Here is a 14,679-nt window from a genome sequence, read left to right on the forward strand (position 1 = left end):
TAAATAAACGCTTTTTAGGATTCATTGATTTTTTAAATATAATTTATCAAATAGCGCCGGGCAGCGTAATTTCGCATATCTGTATTAAAAATCTTCAACTTTATTATCACAGTTTATGTTTTATATTATTATGAATCAAAATTTAACAAGGTTACATATTTTTTTTATCAATCGATGCTAAGAAGAAAAAGAATATATTTTTTATTTACATAAATAAAAGTAAGCAATATATAGAATGGCAACCTTAAGCAATATAACGTAAAACTGTTGTAAGCTGGTAACATTGACAATTGCTGTATTAGTTTCGTGGTTGCTGGCTGTAAAATCTTTGCTTCATCCAAAATAATAATTTAATTTGGCGGTAAGCTTACAATATTATTCGGAATTTGAAACTTATTATTATAGAAATATATACTCTTAAATATGTAACAAAAGAAAGTAGTTGACGAATTTCACTATCGTTGAAAGTTCGTCTGGCTGAGTTAACAACGCAAATCGATGTTTTGGCTTGTAATATGCGCAGCGAAAGGGACTAAAAGCTATTCTTTTGTTCCAGAAAAACTTTTATAATCAGAAAAGAAAATAAAGTGATTTAAAAATGGCTATTGGTGCAGGAATGTCTTGTGTGAAGTACTTGTTATTTTCCTTCAATCTGCTATTCGCCGTAAGTAATATTTTTCCTTAACTTTTTTACTTGAAGGTACACAATATGGAAATTTGTAACTTACTGAATATATTTATAAGACGTGTCCTTTAAATCTTAATGAAGTTAGAAATGCCTATTTGTTTATGTTATTATAAACAAATAATATTATGCTGAATTATTGCACAATATAATATTTCGTATTAAATCCTTTCTACGAGAGGTTTACTAATGCTAATATTTAATTGAGTTTTAAAAACTTGTGTGACAATAATTTCACTTGTGACATTCGTAAATTACAGTTTTGAATTTTGCTAACATATGGCGATGCATATCACGTTTTTTAAACTGAAAACGAAGGCCACACAAATTTTATGCATTAATTTATCAAAGCTGTTTAAATAAAATCAAATCATTTCAATAATTACTGTCCTTAAATATACATCATAATAATTTGCCCTGATACATAACAATTCTTTTTAAACATTTAAATTAAAAAAAAAAGGCAAAGAAGCAAAATTATTATTTTTAAAATATGACAAAATCTAATCTTATAATAATAAAATGACCTGCTTTCAATAAAGTTTTGTACTGATTTTGTTTTTGTTTTTAGATAACAGGATTGATAATACTGATAGTTGGTGCCAAATCAGAAATCAATGCTCATCCCTATGTTAGCCTAACGGATGAGAGTTTCTACACATCAGCTCCGGTTATTCTGATCATCGTTGGCCTGATTGTGTTTGTTGTTGCCTTCTTCGGATGTTGCGGTGCTGTTAAGGAGAACCATTGCATGATTGTTACTGTAAGTTATTTTTTTTTTAATATTGACTTAATTTGTTATTTCTCTTCAAATGTGAACACTCTTTTTTAATCAAAGTATAATCACTTTCGACTTAGTAAAGAAAACTAGGAATTCTGTCAACGGAATGTGTCATTCGTATACTCAATTTCATTAGTATATTGGAATAATGCTGAAATAAAAAAAAAAAAACCTACTATGACAATAAATGATAGCAAATGATTCCAAATTGAAGCTTCAGACGAACAAAGCCATAGGCACAATATCATCGGTATTATCTATATTGGTATTATCTTGTTTTTATTGCATGCAGTACTTGTAAACAATTCCATCTGAAATGTCATTCCGAGTCTTGTTTATTTTACATTGATAACATTATGAATAATACGCTGATTCAGGTTATTGTATATGTAGAATGATTCAAGCATTGAGACATATTTATAAAACATCTTGATTCAATTAACTTTCTGGTATAAATTGTGACATTTTTTTTTTTTATTTTAAATATAAGAGCCATCTCTTTTTATTTTAAAATGGTGAAGATTTTTCATATGTAGGAGTCATAAATCATATTAAAATTAACAATGCTCGGCCACCCTTATGGTCAAAGTTGATTTATCCTGCTAATACCCCAACTCACTTATGTATTTGACTCTACCTATCGAGGTCTTCCGTAAGATGAAACTCGAAACTCACACTCACTCACATCTTAGAATGTAATATGTGACATTGACTATAATAATTGAGCATACACGTAACAAGATGACGTAGACTTAGGGAGACCTAAGTCGGCTGTCAACATTACGTGACTGAGATACGAAGTGAATTCTTACAGAATCACACTGCTGGTCTGTAGGAACACAATACCTTTCTCCAATGTCAAAGAGACGAATATAATTTAAATAACATCGTAGTCATGTTTCGTGCAACGCGGTAATACAACATGAAATATACTTGATGAAGACCTAGTGGCGCATCGATCTCTTTGGCTTCAGTGGTCGTGGGATCGATTATTGTGATACATGTGTATGTACATACGTGCTTGGTCGTAATAACTATCGATCGTTTAAACTGTACGTAACCCATCATGACTCATATATGTGGGTAGACTGACCGTTTGTTTACCTCGTAGTATTTTAAATAAAAATAATATTAACAACTTAGCGGACATTGATTAATACTAAATTCTTCGTAATTTGTTTCAAATTACGAACGATCTTAATTTCAAAGACATTATTAAAAACTGTCATAGTTTACCTGCGCTATGTCGTAAAATGAAATTAAGATAATCACAGTTTATTAATACCCTCATTATTGTTATTGAAATGAGAATTCCTCATTAATTATTACGAATGAAAATAAATAACTAATTGATCTTTCGAAAACTAATGCGTATTTAGATAATGGAGTCCAGCAATATTGCGTAATAATTATAACATTATTGGTTCTTTATGAAGTCCATTCTCTGTTTTTGCTATCTCATTATGATAGCGGAAATCGGAAATGTTTCTACTATTCGAACAAAACACTCATATTTATACTCATTGAGCCGTTCTAATGGTCAAACAATTGAATAAACACTAAACTATACTATAACTTATTATGTATATATATACGGAAAAAGCTGAGACAGGATCGAGGTACATAAAATAATAAATAACTAGCGAAACTTTTCCTTTAATCAACAGATTTTAATAAATTTCGAAACCTATGACAGGTTTTTTTATTTAATTTCATTGTAAACTGACTACGCCTGTTCGCACGATTTACATTTGGTTTTTTTTATACAGCCATAGCGCCGCTCTCTAAGTGACCAGTAACTTATTTTGCTCTCTAAAATATTTTTTTTTTTAAATAATAACAATTTAATGTAATCAAGAATCCTCTTTATTTTTTTGCTCATCTACGGTTGGAGCTCTTCAAAATGAGACCATAACCGACTTTATGTGCAGCTGTCGTCCCATAATCACTGGGACAAAAATCGGCTTACGCTATTAATATATAAGAAGAAGCAGTCTGTACACGTGACATGAAACTTTTGTATCAGAAATGCTTCTTAACATTACATCGTACTCGACTACGTTTCATTAAACAATTATATCGTGATATCCAGAAACCAAAACGTTAAATAAATTGCTTATCTGTAGTTACGCGTTTCATGTACGCGACGAGATTGGCTTTAGTATAACTTAATAAAAAAACAATAGTATCAAAACATTTAAACGCAAATCTCCATCCAGTGCAGAAACTCAGTAGTCATACATATATCCATTAACAAGATACTCCTTACAATTCATCAAGATATTATAATTTTAGGATTAATTAATCCTTCGGTCAAACTTTTTTAACTAAAAGAATTACTTTCGAATTTCGTTTTATCGGAAAATATATCCAAATATCTTTCGACGATAGTCCGACAATATTAATTTAAGGTATGATTAATGATATGTCAAATCTAAGATCAATAGTAAGTATCCGCTTTTCGGAAGCTTCCTCCTTTTTTAATTATTATTATCTAATCTATAAGCAGCAGTCCTAGATGTTTGTCTGTGTGCTCAGATTGTAGTCTGATAAGAGCGAGGAATTAGGTTAATTACACACTTTTTTTTTGTCTTGAACGATTATGTAAAAATGTCCGGCATGACTCACTATTTAAGGCATAGGTTAAACTTGAAGACAGATAATTTAGAGTAAGTCTTCGTCTTATCTCTATGTCTACATAGTATAAAACAAAGTAGCTTCCCGTTCCTGTACGTTTTGGATCTTTTAAACTGCGCAACGGGTTTTTAATGGGATTTCATCAATAAACAGAGTAATTCAAGAGGAAGGTTTATATGAATAATATTATACATTCATATTATGGTCGAGATAAGCCGAGGATTTCAACTTTGCTGGCTGGAAAATATAAGAATGTTTCTTTTCATGTTTGTTCATTAAGCTAAAATTTGTATATAGCCTTATAATTATTGTACCCGTATGAAGCCGGGGCGGGTAGCTAGTAATATAAAGAAATGCGTATTTATATTTTGCATAATATTTTTTTTTGAAGACGCTGTATCAAATCAACCTGTTCCTAATCTCAATCCATCAAGAGAAAGTTTTTGTAAAAAGACAAAATATGTATCACTGATAATTTGCTAATATATAGATATGTATGTATATATTTTAAATTTCCGCCGGCGATACCGTTGCGATTACATATATATTTATATAGTATCGCGTCTGACCATAACGCTCGGGTGTCTAGACCATGGACATAATTATGCCACAGCAAGTAATTGACCGTAGTTAATTAGCACAGCACCTTGAGTACAATAACCGAGGGGTGCGAGTGCAGACAATTCAACTGGTCGGTATGAAATGAATACTGACCCTACAGGTTTACGCGTATATTAAATTGTCACGTATATTGACATTTAAGTGGATTATGGAGTTATTGAATTTAGTAGTATTATCAGTTTAAACCTTCTTAATGAATGGAAATGATAGTCCTCTATGCGTTTAAGTATTTATCCAATTAGGATGTAACTTTGATTAACACCTCTTGTTCCGCGTACGCCAGCTTGTCTTTATAGAAGACAGCTTTGACAAAGATATGTCGAAAGTTTATGTTCAATCGGTTGGATGATACTTGACAAATACTACGTCATATGATAAATATCATTTTGTTAATTTTATTATGAGATATAGATGATTTAAAAATAAAAAATGTTCAGGTATAAGTGTGGTTATATTTATACATAATGTAAGATTTACACTTGCACTTGTATATTATTGTTTCAACGACAGATTTTACGGCGGAAATCCGATTAGTTAAGTTACAAGAGTTCATTATTAGGGCTTCCGTTATTCAACTATTAAACAATACGAAACACGCGACATTTCTCATTGCCCCACTGCTTCTAACTTAAATGCCTTATTGTGCTTAAAGATTGAAGTTGAACTTTAATTTTGAAATTAAATTAAATCAGATCCGTTCTTTGTTTGTCTTAAAAATTAAGTATTTCACAAGAAAATTTAACGTTTGTATAATGTACGTACTAGCGAATGTCAGGTATGCGTTTTAATGTATTTTTATGTCACTTCATCAATGTCTCAGATCAGAACACCTATTTTACTGTGAGTATAGATAAGCATCGCGCCAGAAATCCTTACGCTACTATCAGACAACATACGGATGAATCATCTAGCACTCATACGGAAAAAAACAAAGAATTTCATTCATTTATACTTACATATAAATATTTAAATTAACCATTCATTTAGACGAAGAGCTTAAAATCACGGACAAAAGGTATTATTTTAATAAATAACATACAAGCATTTCGCCGTGACGAAGAATATGATTTGTTTAAGATCTAAAGGACATTTAACTCCCTTGTAGTGCAATATATCGTGTAGTATTACATATAACGATTAATTACAGACCACAACATAGATATTATATATCGGACTAACTCTTTTGTAATTTTATCACACGTATCTGGATCGGGTCAATATAGAGAAATTGGGGGGTTTTCTGATAAGAAATAATCAGTAGGAACTTGAATTCTGGAAGTTGGCCGTCTTCCATGCTACGTAAAGCTGTTGACCCAGCGTTAAAACTCTCCGATCGTGGCGGATCACAGTCCCATCGGATTATGAGAGTAAGGGAGTGTAAAGTACACCTATGTTTGTGTATATATGTTTAAAAACGATATAGACTCATTGGCTCCGTTGTAAATGGCTGCTATGAAACGGTCAATTTGAAACGGAGGGAAATCAATCAATCATTAGTATTTATACCTTTTATTAGTAGTTTCGATCGCTTGGGTAAACATTTTTGTACCCTTTTTTCTTTGTTGTGTAGGAACGTTAATAACCTCATATCGATATCCACTTGACTTTTCGAGACGTATTTCAATGCTATAAGAGTTTATTGATGATAGTCGATAACTTTTTTATTTTCTACGTAACTTTAAACATTTTAACTTTTTTAAACTTACGTAAATCAGAGCACCGTGTATAATTGTTTCTTTTTTTTATAATAAAAAAACTTATTTTATTAAAAGTGAAAGTACGATTGTATGTATGTCCTTTATTTGCATTTTAACGTACGGGTATGTCTTGCAAGGCTATCGCTGTCCGCGTGTGTGATGAAAATCAGAACTTAAAATGAAAGTATGGATTTTCGTTAACTTTAGAAAAGAGGTAGCTTATACTCTGACTTGACACAGCCTACTTACAATCCCATTACCCTTCTCCTAAACGGTGGAAACTAGTAAATATACCTTTGTAAAAAAGTTAGATGAAAATAACTGGCATAAAAGTATTAGCGTAAATTCTTAAGAATCTAACTAGCCTCAACTCCTATTAAATGTATCAAACGATACATATGTTTCGTAAATATTACGTCACGGTGTCTTCATTAACATAATTGGCCTGCATTAAAGTGATTTCGAGCAAAACTTGTTTGACGACATGACACATACGACTGGACCGTACGAATATCGTTATTTTATAAATTAAATGTTGCATTATAACCGGTAAAAACGGTAAAAAAAAACTGTTTTAATATGCCCGAATTGCTTTCGCCGATTCTTTTTGAATCAGAATATTTATTCGAATCGGAAATCATAAATCGTTAGTAGATACGTGTGTATGTAAATATTTAAATGACCTCTTCCTACAAAGTTGGACTGATTTCGATGATATGTTTTTTTTGGTGTATATGCGTGGATACCAGGATGGTGGAGAATTGAGATTCAGTATCTTGGTGGAGTTAGAGATCCGGTAGATGGCGCTGCGATCGGAAAGTAAATACATCATATTCGTATTTAACTTGGACTAAGCCAGGAGAGCCGATGTAGCCCAGATGTTAGAACGCGTGCATCTTATCATCATATCAGATCATACCATATATTTAGTTGGAGACACAAAAATAATCTGTAATCTGAAAGGCTTTTGGCTACGAAAGGTAAAATTAACAATATTACTAGCAGTTAAAAGTAGATCGCGAGCAATTGTAAAGATCAGAATCCGTGACCTTTGACACCGTTGCTCGTCTCATCTCCTAAACGGCCGCTTCCTTTTCTTTAATTTGACGTTAATAGGTCCATTTGAAGATGTGCCTTTGTGTGTTTACGAAAGGTGTTGTGTGTCATTATCTCTTCTCGTATAGGCGATCTTATTAAATATCGAATTACTATATTTAATGAGCGAAATTCAAGATATTTACAGTATAACGACAAAAACGATCGAAATTTTTATGTACAATGATGACGATCGCTAAAAATTAAACCCCGGTCATATCACAGCTGACGAGAATTGCAGTAAAACTTGCACAACCTGATCGTGCAAATATTGAAATATAACCTGATTAAAACAGCAAGTGCAGACGAATAATTAATTGTCCAAAGAAACATATGAACATTATCAACGAGTCTATACTACATTTTTGTGGTTACCATAATTGAAAGGTTAACATATGCTCAATACAAGGTCACACAGATAAATCAGTCGAGTATTACTCGTTGGTTTCATAGGATATATAAATTCAAAACATATATTATTTTTAACCCAACATAATAGATGAAAACTATTAACCGCTGAGTGTCTTGCGGGTTATTTTCAGTTGTATCTTCATTCCGATATACGATCCCAAAAGATATCTTAGTTGTATATATAATTTGAACAAGTTCGTTTGTCAAGATATATTTTGAGACTAACGTTTTAGAAAATAGGTCGGTTTTTATATATAATTCACATCAGCATTAGTGCGGTCGATAAAACGGCTCAGCGTTCGAGAATATTCTTTTTTTAGTAACACATATACTCGTATATTTAATACTAGATACACTGTATTCATTGATTATGTATTGTGCTCTCGTCTCTCTCATCTAAGAAATTAATTGGGTATAATCGATTAATTACTTGTATAAGGTTATTACGTATTGCGTTAGTCTCGCCAGAGATATCGGACGTATCTAGATACATGTTTTAATAACATCAAAAACTACATTTGAGGCTGAGAACTAGTAGTTAAAAACCTGTTATGTTTAAAATCATACTGTGACGTCATGGAATGACATTAAAACCTTGTTTGTTTGTTGCATTGTTATATTATTATACGAGCCATGACAATAAAAAACACGCTCTTGTCAATGTAATGTATTAAAAACTCGGTAATATATACCAAATTAATCTAAACTCGAAATATTTACTATTGTTTAAATGTAATCATTGCGCAGGACAATTTTTAGATTTAATTTAACTTATTTTGTTAGTTACATAAAACCGATGCAAATTTATTCGAAACGCTTAGAATATAATACTTAATTGAAGCTCTAAACATAAGTGAACCTAAAAAAATATTTTCATAAAAATAACATATGAAATCGGTAGATATTCATTAACATATTTGATTTATATACAGTATCGTGTATATATGTGTTTTTATAACGAACGGACACAAGTGCTCCGATAAGAGCTGTTTTCAAAGCACTTGTGATACGCGTTTACGATGCTCGCTATCTAGTACTGAAGCTGAAACATAAATAACTACAATGTATACAACTATACATGTTCATAAATCAATGCACTTAAATAATATAATTAATATTTTATGCTCTTCTACCGTTTTTTCTGATCCTTCTAACTCGACTTATCTCAAACTTTACATAGTAAAACAGCTAAGTAACGATAAAATATTTATTTACATTTCACTCTAAGAGGTTAACTTTTAAGTCCGGTAATGCTAAGTATAAATAATATGTATTAAAACTAAAATCAAACTTAATATCCGCGAGATTTTAGTGTTATATGTCGGTATATGTGTTTAAAAAAATTTTATAAAGCAAGTAAGATATAAAATAATCGATATTCACAATGAGACACTCGTGTTATCGATTTAATTGTATAAATATTATGTACCTATTACGAACAAGAAGGTTTATAATTATGACTAAAGATGTGATTCAGCTACTATCTGTAAAATCCCTAAGTATAATATCGATTTTATTTTCCTTAATCGTTCGCATGAACAAACCCTTTGGTTTTAGTTTATTAAATTTATGATTAATCAAAATATTCTATTTGTACAACGTATAGACATATTTATTCGCAATTCAATTCGCAAATAAAAAACGTATTTATATAAGAATTATTAACGTTAAGGCCTATAAACTATATACAACTAAAAATTAAAAAATGTTATTGTACAAATCAAGACCGCATGGAATGACAAACATGCTAAAATGCATAATTTCCTCGTTGGCCTCCTCTGGCCAAAATAAACCATACCTCCTCCCACCAGCGGAGGCAATAAGGTGAGGTGTTATACTTCATTAAAAGCTTTTCGATGCCAAGAGATATTCAATATATCATAAGAATACAATTTGTGAAGGCAGTTTTTTTATATGGGTAGGCGGATGAGCAAATGGGCCACCAGGTGGTAAGTGGTCACCATCGCCTATAAATAATGGTGCTGTAAGAAATACATATAAACCATTTCTTACATCGCTAATACCCACCTTGGGTACCAAGATGTGATGTCCCTTGTGCCTGTAGTTACCGTGCTACGTCACCCTTCAAACCGGAACAAAACAATACTGAGTGCTGCTGTTTGCCGGTAGAATATATGATGAGTTTCAAGGAAACCTGCTTGTGTCCGATAAGATGGCATCTGTCACATGTGTATCTACCAACATGCATTGAACCATCGTGGTAGATTATAAGAGACTTTCGCCCAGCCATGTACCGTTCCCTTTGAATGGTTAGTTTTACAAGAAAAAGTCAAGGAGAAACATTGCTTAACATACAGTGCAGTTTAGTATTTTATTTACCTATATTTTGCAATGTTAAAGATTGTTTACATTTTTTTTGTAAAAACCCAGTAAACTTATATAAAAAATTATCAGTTTATTTATTGAGTTCGATCGTGATATTTATTAAAATCGGTCATTGTGTGTATTTAAAAAATGCAAATGTCTTAACAATGGAGCGATGCGGTTCATTGATGACTAACCTTGGCAAGGTGACTTTGCAGTTTGCTCCGTTATAACTAGACTGTTACTGTGAGAATTATACGGAACACCTTTTAAAAACAATGTATGCCCATTGATTGCGCCTTTGGAAATCATTGTATATGCAGAATGTGTAATTAAGAATCGAATAATTGTTGTAGTTTAATTAAATTGGAAATTAATGATAACTTGTCATAAAAGCAAATTAATGCCTCAGTTTCTCTTGAGTCGTAGATTTCTTTCAGCACGTAATGAATTGCAAACTGGTACATGACAATTCTATGGAGCTTGAACGCACCTGAACCTACGAACTTGGTGTCGATATAGGTATTCTAACCACCAAGCTATCTCGTCTCTTATATAAGACGTAACGTAAAATAGTAATATGCAGCTACGTGTCCCCTCTTAATAGATAACAACCGTACCTACTGCAATTTATCTATCAAAAACTTGCTTCTTAGACGTACATACATATTTCAATCGACTTCAGACATAAAATTTAGTTTTTTGTTTTATCACAAATCCATTCATTTTATAATTCAACAAAGATTCATCATCTAATTATTATTGTGACAGATCCATTTAAAAAAAAAAATATACATATGCATTTGTACTAGTCGGAAAAAGTATGCCAAATAAAATAATATTCATTAAAGTTTAACAAATGATTAAACAACTAATTACAATAATAATTTTATAAGTACATAATAATGTTAAATAAATAGTTTCGGTTATATGGCTATAGGCTTACTCGCTAACACCATACAATTATGGATTACTAGAATTAATCTGCTTTGGATTGGTGTTAGATAACCTATGTCTTTTTCTGACAATACCCCTGGAGTATATGCAAAATTTCATCATTATCTTTTAAATAGTTAAGACGTCAAAGCATAATGAGCTAGCTTCCTCATTTATAATTTTATATAGGATCTCTTTCGTTTCCGTTCTTACCGATAAATGTAATCAATGTAAACGCATAATTTCACAATGTTCTCCTTTTTAGTTTTCAGTGTTCCTGCTGATGATATTCATAGCTGAGCTGGCGGTCGGCATCGCTGGTTATGTGAAACACACGGAGCTTGAAACATCCATAGTCCGGACCCTTAACGCATCGATCCAGCAATACTCGACCGACCCGGATATCAAGAAAAACTACGATATTATTCAAACTGATGTGAGTTAAACTTACTTAAAACAACATACATAATTCGACCTTAGATTAGGAAAGTGGACCTAACCTTGTGGACCTTTTATACCGGAGTGGACTCTCTTTATTAGTTTATTTATTATAGTATATTCTGCATAAATATAGGAAATTAACTATTTAAATCGGTTAATTAGTTCAAAAAATATATATATATCAAAGGAAAGCAACGGAAGTCGTTTTGGTCCGAAGAGGATTGTCTTGTGTATTACTCTAAAAAAGTGAGTTTAATTAATATTTAAGTAAGTACATGAAAAAAGGCGGATAAATGGACTAACTCCTAAAAACTAAAAATATGAGCAAAACAAAATATTTAGCTGTAGAATTTCTGTCATGGCCTTACCGAGTCCGCCGTGAAAAGGCTTGGTACACAATGGTATCAAATGTACACGAAATAAAGTGAAATTAACTGATTCACAAATAACTATTGTAATATTATAATGCGTGTAATAGTTTCCCTTGACATAGAAATGTTCTGCAATAAAATCATCGTGTGACCGCGTCAACTTCCTGTAAAATCATTCTTAAAATACCTACACAATTATTTGTATTGTGCATTAAACTATTATACATCTATTATGTAAAAAAAAATATTCCGTTGAAAAAATACATACTTCATATGATTTATTTTGTAATCAATATAAGAAGAAATTATTTATCACTTTGGAAAAATGTAGTGAATCTAAAAATTTAAACCTGATGTATTTTCATGTTTTCGAATCATTTAAACATCAATTCTGTAACAGTCAATTGTTTTTAACGAAGTCCTTGGAAGCCTTGAGTGTAATACTCCACTGTCACTGAGATATAGTATAATGCAAATTAACAATCATATATTTCTCTTTGATAGTCAAGATGGTTCTGTCTCGGAGTTTTTACATCAATAATTCGCTAGTAACCTCGTTCTCCGCGATGATGAAAAACTTGGGAACAGTTGCCTGGATCAAATAATACAAGTGTATTTTACAATGCAGTGGTGTTCTGTCCTCGAAACAGTAGATAAACTCCTAGACCGAAAAGGAGACCTCTGAAGACTAGAGTGGGTTTTGTAACTGTACTACTTTAATGAAGCTTAAAAGTTCATTTATGTCCAAATCATATAACGATTTGCTTATATGAGAATTTACATCTAAAGGTTAACTTTTTGGGTACATCGCAAATTCACACACAAGATAATTGACTAGTAGAGAGTAAAATTAAGAAACTATACAGTGTTAACTGAATAAGCGCTCCTGATTTAATTTATACTCAATTATACAATGTACACATTTTTTGAAACTCAACAGATGCAATGTTGCGGTATCTACGGCGTGTCGGACTGGAAGGCGAGCGGACAACCCATCCCCGCCACCTGCTGCGCGGGACAGGAGATCACTAACAACATAACCATCGAATGCACTCCGGACTCCCCCAGCATCCACAAGAAGGGCTGCCTCGACCTGATCCTCAACTACATGAAGGAACTCGCGCTCGTGCTGGGTGGAGTTGGACTTGGAATTGCATTTGTGCAAGTGAGTATCTTCATGTAGAATTAAAATCAGGTCAGATCGAGTAATCTTACACCTATAATTGTTTAATTTAAAAAACCGCTGACTTTCTTTCGCCGGTTCTTCTCAGATATTTATTTTTGGCAATCAAACAAGTGGCGTAAAGATTTTGCATCTCATGATCTCACCTAATGTGACTTTCTCGTTGAATTTGCCAATCTTACACTAAATACCTTTGTGACTCTTTGTTCCAATAACAAACCAAATGCGACTTATTTTCATAGTAGATTAACACTAATAGAATATCGAATATTCTGCGCGATCCTTTAGTCGATAAAAATAAATCCAGTATTCGAAAGATTTATGTGGTTCTTACATGATTTTATTTAATCAAATAATATAATCATATGATTATCCGGTAAATCGCAATATTAAATTAGTAAAAAACGTAAATAATCAATTTTTATGCTCAGCTGTGAAGTACGCATAATTCTACATACGACAGGTTGCACTTTGTTACCAGTAACAAAAACCTATTCATTATTTTTGTCAGCTTGTTTTTATTTTTGTCAACAATAAATAAAGTTTCATATTAAAAAACCTATTATTTCGTAATAAAAATAAAAGTATTATCTGATAATTTATGTGGTGCGTTGTTTCAGCTGCTCGGAGTCATATTCGCATGCTGTCTCGCTCGCTCGATCCGCAGCCAGTACGAGACCGTCTAGATAAGTTCGGCGTCATCAGTTTTATAGCGATTCCATAATAATAATTTATGTATTAATTGATCTGTTCATAACATGTTGTGATTAAGTGAAAGTCTAATATTACAATATTTTGTTATTTTTTTAATTTGTACATTTAATTTTATAATTAATTATTTTTATATTTTATTAAATACAGATATATTTCAATAGAGAAATATCTCAAGACTTGTATACTTCATTATTATCAGTTTAGAAGGCGTGAGGCACAAATATCACACAAGTGTGCTCAGGATAGAAGACTGATTTTCGAATAGTAACGGTTTCAAATGCCAAATCAATTTCATCACATGCACTTCGTATGATATTTAATGTTTTAAATTTAAATATTTAGAATTTAGTAAATGTATTCTACTGTCTCTTCTACGTAGATTCGTGCACGATGTTTGTATTGGAGGAGGTTTATGAGATGCAACAGTTTGAGATTTATTTTGTATCAAATTTTGCATCTTATAAACAATTTTTGGAGCAAAGTATATTGGAAGTGTTTCTTAGTATTTATATTTACATTAATAAATCTGTATATGGTGGTAGTTGTTGTTTTAATTATTATATTATTTAACTTTAAATAAATGTAGCCATACTGAAACTAGAATAAGTAACTGAAATTCTGCACAAAATCGGTAATTAAACTGAGAAAGATTTTTGTTCGCTCCAAAACTTCATACATGATGCCAGAGCGGAGCTGCAACTTGGTGAGCCGTGCTAGCCTTGTATACACGGGAACATTTTGTAAATAAATTATTTTGTGGAGATTGTAAATTAATGATTAAT

The 14,679-nt window shown here is 31.7% G+C and overlaps 1 protein-coding gene across 1 annotated transcript; it reads left to right on the plus strand.

Moving 5' to 3' along the window:
• The first annotated feature begins 239 nt into the window (after positions 1-239).
• On the plus strand, positions 240-14,438 carry LOC125064739 (CD63 antigen-like). The gene is made up of 6 exons (XM_047671932.1): positions 240-361; positions 557-664; positions 1,257-1,448; positions 11,454-11,624; positions 12,941-13,165; positions 13,804-14,438. Exons 2-6 carry the CDS (start codon positions 599-601, stop codon positions 13,867-13,869), a joined length of 720 nt encoding a protein of 239 aa, XP_047527888.1. The 5' UTR covers positions 240-361; positions 557-598; the 3' UTR covers positions 13,870-14,438.
• Positions 14,439-14,679: the final 241 nt, after the last annotated feature.

This window comes from Vanessa atalanta, chromosome 6 (assembly GCF_905147765.1).
Source record: "Vanessa atalanta chromosome 6, ilVanAtal1.2, whole genome shotgun sequence".
NCBI classification, from domain to species: Eukaryota; Metazoa; Arthropoda; class Insecta; order Lepidoptera; family Nymphalidae; genus Vanessa; species Vanessa atalanta.